The 17,901-nt window shown below is 39.5% G+C and overlaps 1 protein-coding gene across 1 annotated transcript in view; it reads right to left on the bottom strand.

The window, feature by feature from the left end:
- DHRSX (dehydrogenase/reductase X-linked) overlaps positions 1-17,901 on the bottom strand; it is a 149,499-nt gene that overhangs the window by 92,051 nt on the left and 39,547 nt on the right. Inside the window, exon 3 of the mRNA XM_072345629.1 lies at positions 11,161-11,229. Coding sequence (XP_072201730.1) covers positions 11,161-11,229 — 69 coding nt within the window. The remainder of the gene's footprint in view (positions 1-11,160; positions 11,230-17,901) is intronic.

The raw sequence follows: 17,901 nt of genomic DNA, 5'->3' as shown, positions 1-17,901 counted from the left end.
GAAGGAGAGATTGGGGGGAAAGGAGAGGGAGAATAAAGATGAGAGGGAAAGGTGGGGAGAAGATACAAAGGGAGAAGGTGAGAGAGAGAGAGAGAGAGATGAAAATGCAATTATGCCAGGAACACGAAACGATTTGGAAGACCTTCAGAGAAGATTAGAAAAGTTATGTACACAGAAGAGAAAGGAAAATAAAGCAATTTTCCTTGATGGAAGGGTATGGGAAAGCATGTAAGCTGAGGGCTAAAGCAAAGCCAATACCTTGTTAAATACTGTCTGGAGAATATAAATGAGACGTAAAGCAAAGCATCAGACTCTCGTATTTTTTTTTCTAGTCTGGCTCTTTATTGCAATGCTTGTGCACTGCAAATTAGCATGGCTCAAAAAGCTCTGTTACTGTTAACAGAGACAGGATTGTTTGAGAGTTTCTCCACTGTTTTAGCGAGATGAATACAACTCTGAACAACTAAGTCCTGAAGTGTGAAGTGACTCCAGTTGTTTCCTCAGGGACTCATCTACTTACAGTCTGATTAGCATATAAGGTAAACAACAGACACTGCACCTCATATTCTCTGAACAAAATCATGTATGTCCCCAGACTCAAGTGGCTGCAACTTCTTTCCAGGTTCTTTATCACACTGTTCAGGTGATTGTCAGTCCTTTTCTACTCTTTGTGCTGCTTTTCTCTCTAGCCTTCCTGTTCTCTCTCCCTTTAGCATCTCTCAGCTTCGTTGACCTTATTAATTTGGATTCAGTGTCTTAAATGTCTATTCCAGTTTAAATATAACCATCCATTTTAAAAACATGGCCATTCAGAAAGAAAATGGAATACAGAATGCAGAATTTGCATTGTGTTTTGTTTCCTCCTGTCATTCTGTTCTCTTTGTGTTCCTTTTTTTCCTTGTTTTCTTCTATTATACCTGCCACATCCATCTGTTCTGTAAGAGTGTATTATATCTTCCTTTTCATAGCAGGATGCTGATTTTTATTTTATTCAAATAGTAAACTATATAGACTAATGATAACCTGAAAATAATCTGCAAAACAAAGACATTTTAAAACCATAAAGGGTCAAATAAAAAGTCTACTTTTAAAGTCAGATAACAATTTATTGTTAATTACTTGTAAATGCATGCAAACCCATTGAGACTTAATTCTCCTTATATCATCAGTTACAAATAATCTTACTTGGTGCTAAAAAGAACACAAACACTAATTTTGTCCCCTTTAACTACTAGATGTTGTGCTTTTAAAAGTCCCATTCTAACCTGGGCTCATTTGATGCCAGCTAGGGCAGTGGAGCCATGAAACGTACCCATAGGATTAGCACGTTCCCCAAAGGGCTGCACAAGATAGTGGCTACTGGGCTGTGGAGGATATGCAGACAGCGGACCAAGCTGCACACAGGGACAGACCCACAACTGCTGTCTTCCCTTTTGTCTCTGACCTACTCCTTACACAACCGTCCCCTGCAAGTCATCAGGTCACCATGAGCCCTGGCTCCCTATGGCACATGCTTCTTGCCGTGGGCTGTAGGAAACTAATTAATTGCTGTCCTGGCCTAGTTCCGCTGCCGTACCAAACCCTGTACATCAGGCTGGCTGAAGCTCTCTGCTGACTGAAGCACTGGTTAGCCCCTTCATTTCCAACCTCTGAGAACAGCCTACATGCAGAGCCTTTGGTGGCACAAAAGTGTGGGTTTTCAACATGTACAAATATTGCAAAATGTTATCTTCAAAAAACAAAGTAAATTTATGCTTAAGAGATCGCAGCACACTGGCTCTAGATTCTCATGCAGCATAAGAATGGTGTTTCTGGCTTACCCTTGTGAAGTTGATTTTAATGCCAGCAATTGAGCTTGATGAGATCTTCTGCAGCTAAAAGGAAAAGCACCTAAGAAGTCAGTCTCTACCACAGACACCCACTGAAGCCCACTTAAATGGCACTCATCCTGTATAAACAATAAGCTTCAGTAAGAGTGAGAGCACTCCATTTGGGGCTCAAATTCCCACTGACAAATACAAACCTGAACTTAACTTCTCCACTGCCCCTCAGCACTTTTCCCTGCACTGAGATGAAGAAAAATACCAGCAGCTGTGCTTCGCAGCACACAGCAAATGTGAGTGCTGCCTCTTGAGCCCTTCCTCCAGTGCAAGCCACACATTCTGCTCATCAAAGGGGAAAAAGACAGAATTACTCACTCAGTGATGCCATTCTAGTTACCTGCATCTCAGGATTTATTCAGATTTAACCTACAGGTATACTCATGTTGGTTAATATGAACACACATGCAAGAAGTCCCTGTTCAGCAGATGATTGGATGATATGCGATCGCTGTCACACTGTTCTCCTGTACAAGCAAAGGCAAATGTAGTGTTTTATCCTGCTAAGAGGACACATAAGAAAAGATGCAGCTTTCTGAACAGCATGTGTTCAGTGTTGCAATCCAAGCAAAAAAGAGAAAAATCTATACTCTGCCTGCTGGGCTGGCTGAAGGGGCATCTGGAGAAGCAAATGCTGTGTAGTTATATAGCACCAGTAGTTGTCACGGTAACAACCAGATGACAATTACAGACCAAAAAATCACTTCATACATCTTTTAAGACCCTCGTCTTTAGCCAGCCATTTGAGATCACCTTAACCTAAGCAAGACTTTCAAAGAGAACTACTTGATGCAGTGGCTTTATAAGATGCACTATTTCAACATCAAATAAGATTCTCTGACATCTCTTTCTGGCCTGTCGTTTCAATGCATAAGCTCATAGTGGCACTTGGGGCTTGCACTGCCTTCTGCATTCAGAAAGAAATCCCATTTGAAGACTTATTTTGGTAACAAACAATTAATTTTGCATCATCTCAAAGACAGAAAATATGGCAGACTGATAAAATATGCCAGTCTTATCCACAGGAAACTTCCTATTTGTGGCTGCTTTAAAACAAAAGCTTGTTTGTTTTTAACAAAAGCTTTGCCAAATTCTGTTTACAAAACATAATAATTGCAGTATAGTATGCATTTGGTAATCAACACTAAACATTGATAAGCAGCAGCATATCAATTCCAGAAGACAACCACTGTCTTTTAATAGTACAGTAGTGTGAACCTACTAGTGTGAACCTAGTTCATTCACCCAGAATGAATTGGAATGAAAACCATTTGGTCTGGATTGACCCGATCACAAACTATCATGCTTCAAGTCAATCCCTCCTTCTTGGCAGGGGCACTTTTCTCTCCCATTTCCTTCCCTTACCTTGCAGAAACAAGGGCCAAAATGTTTTCTCTTTCCACAATAAATACTCCCATCAAAACAGATAACATCTTTAGGACATATTGTCATTAAAATTGGTTCCAATTAGAGCCACAGATTTTTTTGCAAGCATTGACAGACTTTGAATTGTAAAATACTACCTAGGAGCAATCTTGCACAATTTGGGGTTGGAAACGGAACATTTCACACACCTATACTTCCAAAGTCACCAACTCCTATGACAGTTGTGAGCCAGAGGAATTGCTTTTTTCCTTTTATTTTCACTTTCCTCCCCTGCAATACATATGTGTTTATTTTTTTTTCCCCTGATATGCTGTTGTAAAAAGAAACCATCCTGTTGAAATGAGATCCATGTTCCAGGAAGTGTAGTAGCTGAAAACCATTAAAGAAAGTATGTGAGCATAGTCCTGCCCAGAGCCGTGGAGATCTCTTCTACCATAGGCCCAAAGATTCTCCATGCTTGGAAGGCAAAACAATGACAAGGTTTATCTTTCTGCCAGGTTGAACTAAAAGATGATTTGATTTGCTTTGTTTCCGCAAGTCATATTAGTTGTGAAGAGCTACTCCTAACCAGACTAAAAACAACTGTAATGTTGGTAAGAGAAGACTGTAGCAGACATAATGTTATAATATAAAAATACAAGGACTTACACACAGCCAGTAATTATCTTGGGGAAATTAATCAGATGTTGGTAACATTTCACATCACATGGCAGAGAAATACCACCTCAATTTGAAATCTAAATCCAAATCCAGGCACGATTATCAGACATCTAATGATTCTCATGTTAGGTGCTTTGGTTAATTCAAGTGTTTATCCATCTCCTGAGGAAGATTTCCTTTTCTCTTACAAGCACAAAGTAGCAGAAAAGACTATAAAAGTGCCCTGGTGCTACATGTTTCGTTCCAGCCTTTAATCAGCCTGAGAAGCATTTTGAAGTACATGGGCATGCTAATTTCCATTCTGTGAAAACGTGGCAGAGATGGCACACGTTAGGAAATCTGGAACACAAAAAAGGCAAGCTGTTCCAGATGCATGGGCAGTGTTTCCAGTTTGTTTTTTCACACAGACTGTTACAATATTTTATTTGCTCAGATAGCGGGTTGTTGTTTTGTTGGGATTTTTTGTTTGTTTGTTTGTTTGTATGTATGTTTTCTAATACTGCTTTCAAGTTTTTCTCAAATACATATTTTCTAAGACTCCATTACGGCCACATTACTGCTGTTCTTTCCATTATTTGTGACTAAGAGCCTTATTATGGGCACTGCATGCAGACTGATGTAATTCCTGGATGAGTTTGTGCTCTAGGAATGGGCATCAGTTCCCATTCTTGTAGTCGAGGCATTACAAGCAATGCTATATTCCACAAAGATAAAGGCAAAGAATGGTAGCCAGCAGACAGGGTTTCACGTGTTTCTGGCTGCTACAATTTTTCAGCCTCACAGAGCACCACTGAGAAGCTCCCTCCTCCTTAATTCTTCTACGGGTTATGAATACACACAGATAGGTCCTCCTGAGCCTACTCTCCTCCAGGCAGAAGGTTTCCAGATCTCTCAGCCTCCCCTCACAGGAGAGGTGCTCCAGGCCCTCAGTCAGCCACCTGTATTACCTTCCACTGGGGCCTCAATACAAACTGAGCTCACAACAAATTTCAGTACAAGAAACCCCTATTCAAAGCAATGAAACACCAGCATTGTCTTCACACTCAGGTCTGTTGATTCACATTCAATTCACCCTTGGAAGGTTATGTTTACAGCCCAAAAATGCTTCAAATATAGCTCTGATTTCCCAGTGTTTACTTCAAGCCACAAGTTCTCCACACGTCTGACAGCTGGATCCCTTGTAAGAAGCTGATGGTATTTGCACAAAAAATATTCTACTTTCTATAAGCAAATTAACTTCTGAAGTCCTACGTATAGCCCATGGAAGATAGGATTATATAAAGTAGATCTTGGAGAAGAGATATGAAAGCATTCCAGAGAGAAAACAAATTGCTTTTTTCTTGTCTTTATCTTTCAGCATTCTTTGGCAGCTTTCTCAAGGACTGAGACAAGGTCTGGAAATAGCTCACAGAACCTGCCTGTAACTACTGCTTGTGACTGAAAAAATAATGGCACGTTATGGCAGGTGTCAAACCCAGGAGCACCTCTATCAGGCCACTGCTTGGCACCATGACTCCAGTTACATAAAAAAAAGATCAAAATCATGACGAAGGGTGAAATGGAAGGATTTTCAGGCTTTGCAGAGGCAATTTCATTTTTAAATCCCTTTTCTCTACCTTTCCATTCAGTAAGTCGGCATAATCAGCAAAACTCTAACCTCAGAACTCTGGTCCCATTAGTCACACAAAGCTTAGGTGATTTATAGTCAGAAAATCTTTTCAAAACAGCCGAAAGTATTTTGCTATTCTGCCTACAGCGACACCTGTGCATTTCTTTGTCTCTACATTTCAATTAGAAATAATTTAAATAAGAGAAAATCATGTTTCCCAGTGGCTGAGTCTGTTAATGAAATGTGTTTCATACTTCCACTAGAAATGGGAATTTAGGAAGCTAGCAGGCAGAGCTTGTGTCTGCATTGTGAATACATTTTATATTTGAAAGACTTTATCTTCATCACACTAATGAGATTTTCAGCTCATTTTTACTTTTTTTAGCCATATTTGTGTTGCTGTTAATGTCTGAATTACCACCCTGTTAACATGACAACTCATATTCTAAGGTGTCTCATGAATCACCAAAAGTAGGAGATACTCTATTGTTTTAAATAGCAGTAAACACTGAGATGAAAAATCTTCTAACATGTTATGTTTGAGGTCAACAGAACAAAAAAGATGGGAGCAAGCAGACAATGTTTTTGCACTGAAGTATTGTGTAAAGCAAACAGAAAAGATTGACAATTGATTTGTGAACTACTCACATAGATGGTTTTATCGAAGGGCTTTGGAGATACCTTTTTATGGATTAATACAGAGCAAAGAGGAACCTTCTTCACTGGGTAAAGGATGCAAGCAGTATTAGCACAGAGAAATTCTTATTCTCTGTATTACTTTATCTGACTCTAGCACAGGGTCTTCTGTCCCTCATGCACATGGAGGACCCAGTCCTTGCAGACTTGGATTAAACTTCACATATACAATACTATTCAAGATTTAGGTATTTTCATATAGCTTGAATATACTTGATATAATCTTATACTAGCCCATAGGAAGAAAACCAATCTTGATCCTTAGGCAAGATTCTTCAAGTGACAAGACAGAAATGCTCTGTAGTTCCATACAGGTCTCTGCAAAGTGACACACTGTCAGATAAAGACTTCTTTAGTCCTCACTTACATCATCACCCTGTCTTTCAAGATACATCCAAGAGCCCAGAGTTCAGTCATACAACTGTAACAAGGGCAGACCTTGACCTGACAACACTAAGTACTGATGAAAATACAGCAGCAGGAAAAAATAAAACATGTAGATGAAAGTTGTTACTGCTGTTGCTAAAAATCAGTTTAAAAAATCCCTACAGGTCTTTCAGCATTGGCAGTGGAAGAAAAACAATACACCAAAGGACTGATTTGGAAGTAGGGACAGAGCAACCACATCAGTTATTGCCATGAACACAGCATACCACAATTTTACTAACTCCTACACCACTGGTAACAAATTGGACATGAGCAAGCATAAATCACACAAGCTTATGCACACTTCAAGGTTGACACATGTCAACCACAGATATCTCCTACTCATTTTCACCAGCAGGATGAACTCTTCCACGGTGACATCTTTACACAGTCCTGGCCCATGCAACCAAAAAAAAACCTAAATCTAAAAGTTGGGACAAAAACAAATGTAAAATTTTGGAAATCTAAAGGCTCTAAAAGCTCTAAGCACCTAACTTAACTTCTGTCCTGCAGGGAAAGCCAACAACAAATAAGTATAAAAAGATGTGCAGCTTTGCTAAAAATGGTACTTCACGTACAAGGAAGCCCCAGTGGAGCAACTACCCATGAGGAATTCTGCAATTATACTTGACACCTATTGACAGGATGACCCGCTCCCCTTTTGGGCAAACTCTTTGTTCTCAGATCTCTGATAATAAGAAAGGTCTCCTTGCTCATTAGAAGGTTATATACTAAAAGAGAGGAAGAGATCTTGTCCTCTCCTTATTCCCTGTCTGAGCCATACATAGTGCAGACATCCCTCAGAGAAAGCTTTGGGAAAAGGCCAGGCCCGTTGAATGCCTTCGAACTGCAGCGTTTTCAAGGTGATATCATTCCACCTACTGCCTGGCCCACGCTGCCTTGATGTGGGTCAGACTGTGAATGACACAATTTGGTTGCCTCCATGCTAACCTCTGCATTCCTTTGACTCTGAGTGAGAAAGTCTCCTCTTCCTTTCTCACTACCTTCAAATGGAAGCCTCATGGATGCCGTAAATTTAGTGCTTAGTTTTATAATTGTGGTTTTATTTGAATAGCCACAGAAACGTTGGGTGAGATTAAACACAGGCCTCTCCTTTTGAAGAGGTCTGTGCTTAATATGACTTTTACACCCCATTTTCTAACTGACTTTCAATTTCTTTTCCTTTGAGTCTAACTGCAACTCCAGCTCCTACACAGCTGTTGTGAGAGCATTTCCTTGGTACTATGCTAAGTGATATTTATGCATAAACTTTTGCTAATTGCTGAACTTATGCTGGAATGAATAAAGCTTTCATTCATGTTTATATATTAGTTTCCAGTATTTGTATGTTTGTAATCATCAGGCTAAACCCAGCTTTCATTTGCAGAGATGGTAGATACACTCTATTTAGGTACATTGAATGGTGTTGGTTTTTTTTCTAGTATCATTTAGAGATATGGTTATCAAAGAAATTTCCAAATCCTGTAAGTCAGTGTGATTTGTTCAGCGCTAGTAACTGTGATAATGGCTACATCGACGGGTAGTTTTGATCAACAAACGTGAATCTGGAGTTCATTTTGTGCCGAAGACCTGACAAGTCACTGGGACTCTTATTTCAGAGAAACTCTGAGTTTGCTGACCTGCTGCAGCTCATCTCCCACCCAGGTTAATTCTGTGCAAGGATAATCCACAGCCTGTCGCACCCTTCATTATGCAGACCAGAGCTCAGCAAGCAACCAATAACTGAGTGTTGCCTGAAAGGTGCTCTCCTGGTCTGAACGAACTCACTAATACAGACGGTCCACACCCTGTGTGTATGTTTGAAACCTACATAATTAGAATATCTCTGAGGCGATTCCTGACCATCAACAACTTTCCCAGACATAACTTAACAGTAAAAGTTCCCAATGTAACTAATGGAAACAAGATTAATACCCACATCACTCCTGTTTCACCCAGCTTTACCCTTTAGATTGCAGCAATTTGTTGCCCTTAGACAGCTGGAAATAGTACCGATGCGATAATTTCCATGACAATGCAGTACTTTCCATGGTCTCTTCTGGATATCTGATGGCTTCAGCTGCTTTATGTTGGAGGAGTCTCTGATGGTCAAACAAATCGAGTCCACCATGCTTCCCAGGATCCATGCTTTACTTCCCCTACTCATCTGCCTACCTCCTTCCTCATAATTTACGTTTAGCAACAGGTAACTCAGCACAGAGACCCAAAACTGAGAGGTGCACCTGAAGAACCTGGAGTCAACAGGAAGGGGGAATGAGGAACCAAGGAGGTTTCTGGTGTAGTAGCATGAGAGAACAGTATTAGAGGTGATATGACACTTTGTTTAGATTTTCTATGTCCCGTTAGCATCGCCACCTCATAGAGGAACTACCAGAACTGCCTCCCTCTCCGACACTCTTCCATCTCCATGGCACTGGCTCTGGTTTCAATGCCTCCAGCATGGGAAACCAAGCTTCCTGCCTCCCCTGACTCAAAAATATTAACAGTCATCTCTTCATTTTTTGCTCAGCTGCTGCAAAAAAAGTATAAACTCTGTTACTGCTCATCACCTCTTTCATAGGAACCAGTCATGTACATGCTTTAAATCTCACTTGTCATTGCAGTGAGTGCAAATTATGTCAAGTAAAATTACTCACCTTTAGAGAGCAGACAGAGCTCTAGACAGACAGTAGGGCAAGAAATAGAAGGATGGTGTCACCTTTGATAACACTGTAATTACATGCATTCAACAAGCACAGCCTTTTCCCAGAGCTGTCTCTAGTGATGTCTGTGCTCTGTTCAGGGAGTCAATAAGGAGTGGACAAGATCTCTTGCTCCCTTTTGCTGTATTACAGATATACTTGCAGCCTGTATGCTATGTACTAAAAATGCTCCAAAAAGAGAACGTTCAAGGTAGTCGATCTTGTTTTTATGCAGTGACTAAAACGATGTTGAACAGCTGCCTTTGAAAAGGCGGCATGTTCCCACAGCTCACTCCTGTAAAATACCTGCATATGTCTTTCAACAACATGCAATCTTGCTGATTGTCAAGAACACAGGACTGCTTCCCAGACTTAGATAAACCCTTTATGTAGTGTACTACACTTGCAAATATAAATAGCACCCAATTACAGACACATTCTGCAAAGGCAATAGTCTTCCAGTTTGTTTTTAGGTCAAATATATCAAGGCCTGAAACTATACAAAGTTTCATAGAGCTAAGGAAGTATTTGGATAATGCCTTTAGTATTATGTTTAGATTTTGCTTAGTCCTGAAGCAGTCGGGCAGTTGAACTTATGATCTTTGTAGGTCCCTTCCATCTGAACTACCTGATCCTACTGTAAAGCCTCAGTCATGGTAATTATAATGGGGAACAACTTCAGTCAAGTTACACGCAGTTTCAGCTTCCTCAAATTGCAAGCTAGGTACTGACAAAATTTCTAACAGAAGGTTAATGCTCATTTTCTTCAAAACAATCAGGTAAATATCTGCTATCAATCACAGAAATGTGAGAAAGCAAGGCAGAACCCGGTTTATTCAACTTCATGCAGGTCACGTGATGTAATTAATTCCAAATGGTTTTGGTCTGTTTACAGAAACTTCCAGCAAAATATTTAAATGATGTAATAATTACCTTTTTGCTTTCATGATCCTTCTGACTGTGCCTTAATTTATGATGCTTTCAACTAGCATACATGTATCCTGAGGCTACCATTGGCGCACATTCATTTCAGTCAAAAGATAAATCTTAATGAAAGGTTTGTTTTTTTTTTAACACAATAATTATCTTATTTTGATCATCATAACAGTAGTTATTAGAGGCACAAAAACAGAATCAGATCTCAGAAGAAGTCATGAAGATACTAAATTGGGTGGAGTACCAGCACTGCACTATTATTTTGCCAAGAAATGATACATCAAAGTGGCAGCAATGAATCATCACACACTATTAGGAACTACACCCAAGGAACCCAAGAGATGGAAATATTAGATGTACTAACCTCCATGATAAATTGCAAGTTATAATTGCACAGCAGATACTTTGCAATATATCTTTTCTCAGATATGAAGCTAGGCTCTCCTTATGTCTCTCCCAACGTGATCTCTCATCAGAATAAACTACAACAAATTCAGAAGAACCACAGAAACACAGGAATTTTGGTTTGATATGATAGGTCCATCTCTTTTTAAGAAAACAGGGGGTTTCTGTGTGTGTGTGAAGGATTATAAACCCTCTATGCCAAATTACACAGTTCGGCGTCCCTGCTCTTTTACAAACATCTTCCCTAAAATCACCCCTATTACGGGATTATGCACACCACGAGAGGTGAGGATAGCAATGAAAAAGAGCACAACTTTCCCTGCTGTCAACCTCTCTGTAGTACAAATGACTCCTACTCTGATCTTATGCCCAGACACAGAACCATTGCACACGCATGCACATGCTTCAGCAAAGATACAGGAATAAGGAGTTCCCTAAAGAAAACAATACGGTGTGTTACCTTTTCCAGTCAAAGTTTCTTCTTTTATTTTCCTCACCGCTTCTTGGCCTTCTCTCTCGTTGTTTCCAGCTGTCACAATATAGAAAATAAAGAATCAGTGATGCAAGCCAGGAACAGTTAATTGTATGCTGGCCATTGTTACGGGTTAACCACAGTGTAAGACCAGCAGAAAAGTTTTAAATGAAAATGCATGATTCATGACTGTCAGAGCAGCAGAAGTCTTCAAATACCCCACTGTTCATATGAGTTCTGCTTGTTCATCTCATTTATTCATGCAAGCTATGATCACTTGCCGGTTGGACCAGCTGAATGTGGACATCAGTCTGAGAGTTAAACCACATCCAGATTCTAAATCCAGAAACATTTTTCCATAGTATGAAGCATGAAAATATCTAATTATTATTTCTTATGTAAATCAGATACTAATACTGATATCTATTTTGAACTTCATGTTGTTTTCTTCTCTTTTTCCTGATTATGTAAAACTCTGCCCTGGTTACTGCACAGCCTTTACTTATAATGTAACCCTTTGCAATTATTATACAATTATTGTCCTCTCATTCTCCTGTTAGATCCACAGCAGGGAAAGAATCACAGCGTCACACAATCAGTTATGATTGGAAAGGTACGCTCGGGGCTGACCTCATCATGGCCTTCCAGTACTTAAAGGAAGCTTATAAGCAGGGGGAAATCAACTTTTTTATATGGGCTGATAGTCATAGGACAAGGGCAAATAGTTTCAAACTAAAAGAAGGGAGATTTAGGTTAGATGTCAGAGGCAGATTTTTCACTGAGAGGGTGATGATGCACTGTTCAGGCTGCAAAGAAAGACTGTGGATGCCCCATCCCTGGAGGTGCTCAAGGTCAGGTTGGATGGGGTCCTTGGCAGCCTGAGCTGGTGCGTGATTTGGCAGTTGGCAACCCTGCATGTGGCAGAGGGGCTGGAACTTGATCATCTTTGAGATTCCTTCCAGTCCAAGCCATTCTCTGATTCTATGATTCTGTGATTCTGTGATTCTATGAAATAGGTCATCTGGCTCAACCTCTTGCTCATATTAGTTGGTATGTGCTTTTTACATCTAAATTTAGAAAGTGAGAACATGCTTTATATTAAAATATTTTATCTATTAATCTGCATTAAAACGATCTCACAAAGAATGTTCCGAAAGTGGGACTGACCCTTTGAGACAGATCATGTGCTATCCATTGGTTACGCTAGCTGAAGGCACAGAGCACTGGAATGAGATTTTTGGGACAAGCTGACCACTTTGAGGAGGTAGACAAATGCATTATTTTGAGAATGGAGATTTTGCTGTGCAACTGTACTCGAGTAGTAAAAAAACAGTGATTTGCAACACTGGTAAGTGAAGGAATATGTATCTTTATCTTGATATGCAAGAAGACTCAGTATTTAAATATATATAACCAAAATAATAACATTTAACATTTTAGATACTGAAGAGAAGATTATTCTCACATAAAACCTAGGGTCAGACTGGCCTATAACTGTTCTTTATAAATTACATTAACTCTGGAATTATATTACTTAGACTGATTGATAATAATAATAATAGATAATAATGGAACAAAGCAGATGTTTCCAGTATTTCTGTCCTTCTGTGCTTTTTTCCCCATAGAACATCCAGGATTTTACAGAACAGAAATGTTCAGCTTGATGCTAATTTCTACAAAGGGATGCAGTGTCAACAAACAAACCCTCCAGTAAAACTGCCACATCTGAGGAAATCAGGGCAGATGGGTGATGGGCAAGGGATCAGTTCTCCTCATCATATCACCCAAAGTTGTTTACAAGAGTAAGGTGTTATAACCCTAAATAGCTTGTTGGTTTTGAAAACAAACATACTTTGGTGCCAATTCCGTGAAGGACTGATGTGATTTCTCTTTTATTCAGCTCTCCTTGCACAAAGAACACGCTTATTAAGGCTTCAGTGATTCGATTTGACTTTATTCTCAGTATGTTCACTTAATTTGCTCTTTTAAGAGAGCTTGTATTCACAACAGATTTTAATTTGTATTACTTTGCTGTTCTATAAATGGTTATTCATTAAAGCTCAGCGTCCTCCAAATGAGCTAATTTTATTCATATTTGCATGTTTTTCATTCTAGACCACTGGGATAAAATAATTATTTTGCTAAACAGTCACTTCAAATGTCTGTTTCCAGCCCGATTCGACAAAGAGTTTGAAAACTAGGTTCTGGGAGCTTGAGTATCACAGAATCAAAATAGCTCCAGCTATAGGGGCTTTTGAAATAAGGTCTTTCAAAGAAAAGTCTCTAAGAGAGACTGAACAGATGACCAAAATCCTCACAAAAAAATTCAAAGACATATATCACAAAGATACCACAAGACTGGGAGAGAGATCTACGCTTCTGTGTTTGCTTAAAGTGATCAGTGTCCCCTTGCTGAGGATGGGTGGAAGAATTAAGGGAGACTAAATAACTGTACTGCTTCTCTATGAGTATTTCCTCATGGGATCCACTAAGAAAAATGAATGGTGGGCTTGAAAACCAGAAGCCTCCTCTTAAGCACTACTTTAATTATTCTAAATTAAAAATAATTTAAAAAATAACTTGTAAAGACACCAAGATAGCAAAATTGTTTTAGGTCTGTAAAGCTCAAACGTAATTTGGATATCTTTTGGATGATGATGGGTTACTGAGGGACTCAGCTTCCAAGCCCACTAAACAGGAAGGAGTACCATGCTCTAAACTAAGAAGAGCAATAGTTTGTTAAATGAGGGAAAAATTCTTAATGTCATCAGGTCCTCAGCAATATATCTGTAACAAATTGCAGTTGTCTCAAGAATTGTAAGCTGTTCAGTGCCATGCCTGAGGTTTTCCTTCTCTGTCCTACAGAACAGTGAAAAGTTCAGGTAGAACTGATTTAGAAACAACACTGCCTACAATCAAGTCAGAAAATAAAACTAATAACATAAAGTCCAGTCTCAGTGGATGTACCCATATAAAAAGAGACATCATATTATTGGCATGAAAAATTCTAGATCTTAGTAAAGCATAAAGGCTCGTACTGGGAAAACAAACAAACAAACAAAAAAACCCCATAAATTTAAATACATCTTTTAGTCAAAAATTAGCTCCCCTCTTCAACATTTGTCTACACAAGTGTCACAAGTCAAAGCACACTGAACTAAAGACACCATAGAAGTAAACCGAAAATACTTATCAGCAGTAGGGGAGGCTTTGGATCTCACCCTCTCACCCTAAAGGTCAGACTCTGACATCATAACCAGTTTAAGCAGATTGTAACTCTGAGAGTTATTTCAGGGACTTCAATAGAACTGTCAGAGAGAGCACAGCTCATTTTGAATTGGATGGCAGTAACACAGCCCTTAGAAACCTAGCACAGCTAAATGAATCTGTTCATTAGCAGAACACTCACACTATCACCAGATAAGGAGTCCTGATACATTTATAAGCATTCTTTATAAAATATTCCTAATTCCTTTGAGTATGACAATCTCTCCAAAAGGATAATTACTAATCACACTCATAACTAATGTACAAAATTGATCCTGGTAAAAAGGAAGGCTTTTTCCAATTCTTTTAACAGAAATGGGAATTTGCCATCTTGACCTTTCATGGCAATGCACCACAGGGCATTAGCAAGAAATTTAACATACTCTCTGAACAATGATGCAGCCTGTAATGCTTACGGCTGTTTGGAAAGAATAGAAGCACAATTTCAAAAAGCCAGATTAGCAAAGGGAGAATGTCACAACTTTCAGCAAATGAACACAAAACCAAAACGCAAATAAAGAGTTCCTGAGACAGACACCAAGCAGATCCAAAATGCCCAGAACACTGTGGTGCAGAGATACATGGAGGCTGAGGCCACCCTCTGAGGCAGCGTGGCTCTCAACTGACAGCAATCCCTTCTCTTAGTTACCCATAATTATACACCACTTTATCCCTAAAACTAAACAGCTTTTTGGAGTTAGCAGCCTGCCCTATGGCACTCTCCACTTCTGCTATGATACTCGAGGAAGGGGAGAGTAGGAGAAGTAGACTCACAGATGCGGTAGTCGCAGTGCAAAGATCTTAACTGATCTCTTCAAGTGATCCAAGTTGGTGTCCATATACTCTAATTCATATGCACACTTCCAGGAGAAGCTTGGCAGTACAGTAATTAAGTCTGTATATAAATATACCATGTGATTAAGAAGATGTGTACAGTGATGGTTAGGTGCCTTTGTGCATGATGTTGTGCAAGATACAGAAGCAGTTCCTACTGTGAACTTGAATTAAGGAGACTCTTCAGTGCAGTCTAATCCTCATTATGACTGAAAGGGAACTGGTATAAATGGAGCACAGGCCAAAAGACAGGGCTTGCAAGGGTAATTCAAATAACAAAGTAATTCCTGCTCATGTTATAAGGGTTATGGTTTTATCAGCGTGTATGGTATGGTACTGCATGATAAATACAGTGTGTCTTGGAAAAATGAATGACTATCCCCAAAAGATCTGAGGATGAGAAACATGGACTCAGTACAATATGAAGGTTTTAATGCTTTTTTAAAAGATAAATAAATATATCAGAGCTTCTATAAACACATCCTGCTTAGGAATATAGATCTCAGGCCTCACCCGTAAAACTTCCAAGTCATACATTTGTTATTCAATATTTGAATTTGTTATTCAGGTATAAGGATGTGCCCTGGTATCAAAAGGCACTGAGAAAGTGATACAAAGGATACACATCCTTTGCCATTCACTGAACAGCAGTCACAATTGAATACATGACTTCTTGATGTTAAAGGCAAAAATGTCACAGCAAGCATTCCATTTAGAAAAGAAGCAAAACTGAGTAAGGAGGAGGATGACGGTTTGCAAGCAGAAAATAAGTTACCATTATCTCCTCAGGTTTCATCAACCCCAGCACTTGCAGTGAGAAGATGAGAATGCCCCTGTTCATCAAGCCCAAGATACATCCAGACAAGTGCCCTGTTTCCAACAACAGCACATAGCAAGCACTTAAGGAAAAAAGTTTCAGAGACAGCATTAAGTGCAGGGTAAGGTTTTTTAATACATCCTTCCAGATGCAAGTAGCTTACGAGGTTTCCTGAATCAAACCTAGCCTCTTTGTGAACCTATTCTCCACTTCTTCACCTAATTGCATTTTCAGTATGTTCAAGCACTTGGCCTACAGAGGTTCTGGGGCAACGAGCTGTATGACTTAATGACATTTAATTGCATAAGAAAGGTTGTTCTTTAGTTATTTTTGTTTGTTTGTCTGTTTTTAATTGTTGAATGTTTGTTGCTTTGTTTATAAGAAAGAGCACAACCACTTCTTATTCACTTTTTCTATACCAGAGATAATTGTATAAAGCTGTATGATATCATACCCCAGTCATCTGTTTGCAAGCGGAAGAACCTTTGTTCATCAGCCCCACCTTGCACAAAGCCACCCCATATCCCAGTTTTTTCCAGTTCTACCAGACTCATTTGAGTATTCACAACAGGTTCAGCCAATCACGTCTACAAAGGAAGAGGGACACTTCATGCCTCCTTCTTGTTTTCATTTTATTGGTTTTTATGACTGGCGGCGAATATTAAAGATGTTCTGCAGAGAAGTTTCAACAATAAACTACCGGGCTTTCTTCTTTTTCTTTTTCCTGTTTTGGAGTGACAGCAGTTGATTTGGACATTATTCCCGTAAATAGGCAGCTATATATACTATTCATACTGTCATCACCCAGCATATCAGTATTATGCGATACTACATAGTTCTTTGTGGCAGTCAGGATTTCACAAGCTGGCAGCATGGCTGAGGCAGGAAGGCTCTTCTGAACCTCCTGCTCACAGCAGGGTCAGCTACAGCAGGTTGCTTAGGCCCGTGTCCTGTTAAGCTCTGAGCATCTCCCAGATTGGAGACTCGAGCGCCATTAGAGAATCCGTGCCAGCATTTGGCCATCCTCAGTGTGAACAAATACTTGATTACACTTCAGTAGAATTTCCTGCATTCCATTTTATACCCATCGCATCTTGGCCTGTCACTGTACACTGCAGAGAACAGCCTGACGCAGTTTTCCTTACTACTCCCATCAGGTGTTTATACACACAGATAATATCGCCCTGAGCCTTCCCCTCTCCATGCTGAAGTGTTCCTGCTCCCTCAGCCTTTCCTGGTGGATCAGATCTTCAAGCCCCTTCATCACCAGTAGTTAGATCAGTTTGACTGCCCTCAGTTCATCTGTGCATCATCTTACTGTTCAGCCTTTTCCTGTAAGAGCATTTTATAAATACTCTGAACTATCCTCTACGGGATCAGGAGCCCCTTTGTTCCATCCCAGAGCTGATAAATGTTGGTTTTTGTTTCCTAACCAGCTACTAAACTACAAGAGAACTCTCTCTTATCTACTTTAAAATCTTTTGGCAGGAGACTTGCCAAAAGCTTTTGAAAATCAACATTTAATTAATTCACACGGTTCTTGAATACTTCAAAGCATTCAATAAATTGCCATGTTGAAAAAAAAAGACTGCACCAACTTATCCACAGTTTATCACGGCATATTCAACTCTGCATCTATTATAACGCCTGCCAATAACTGAAGTGAACGGTTACAACCCTTAAAGCCAATTGTTAAAATGAGGCTGCTGAGTTTTTTTTTTTCCTTTTTTTCCCCCTCAAAACTTGTGAAAGAAATTCATGCAGTGATCCTTCCTCTGTCACTTTGTTAATTGATACATTCTGGTTAAGCT

The sequence above is a fragment of the Excalfactoria chinensis genome, chromosome 1 (genome assembly GCF_039878825.1).
Source record: "Excalfactoria chinensis isolate bCotChi1 chromosome 1, bCotChi1.hap2, whole genome shotgun sequence".
Taxonomy (NCBI): Eukaryota; Metazoa; Chordata; class Aves; order Galliformes; family Phasianidae; genus Excalfactoria; species Excalfactoria chinensis.
The sequence above is the reverse complement of the archived record's forward strand: the minus strand, read 5'-3'. Positions and strand labels throughout refer to the sequence as shown.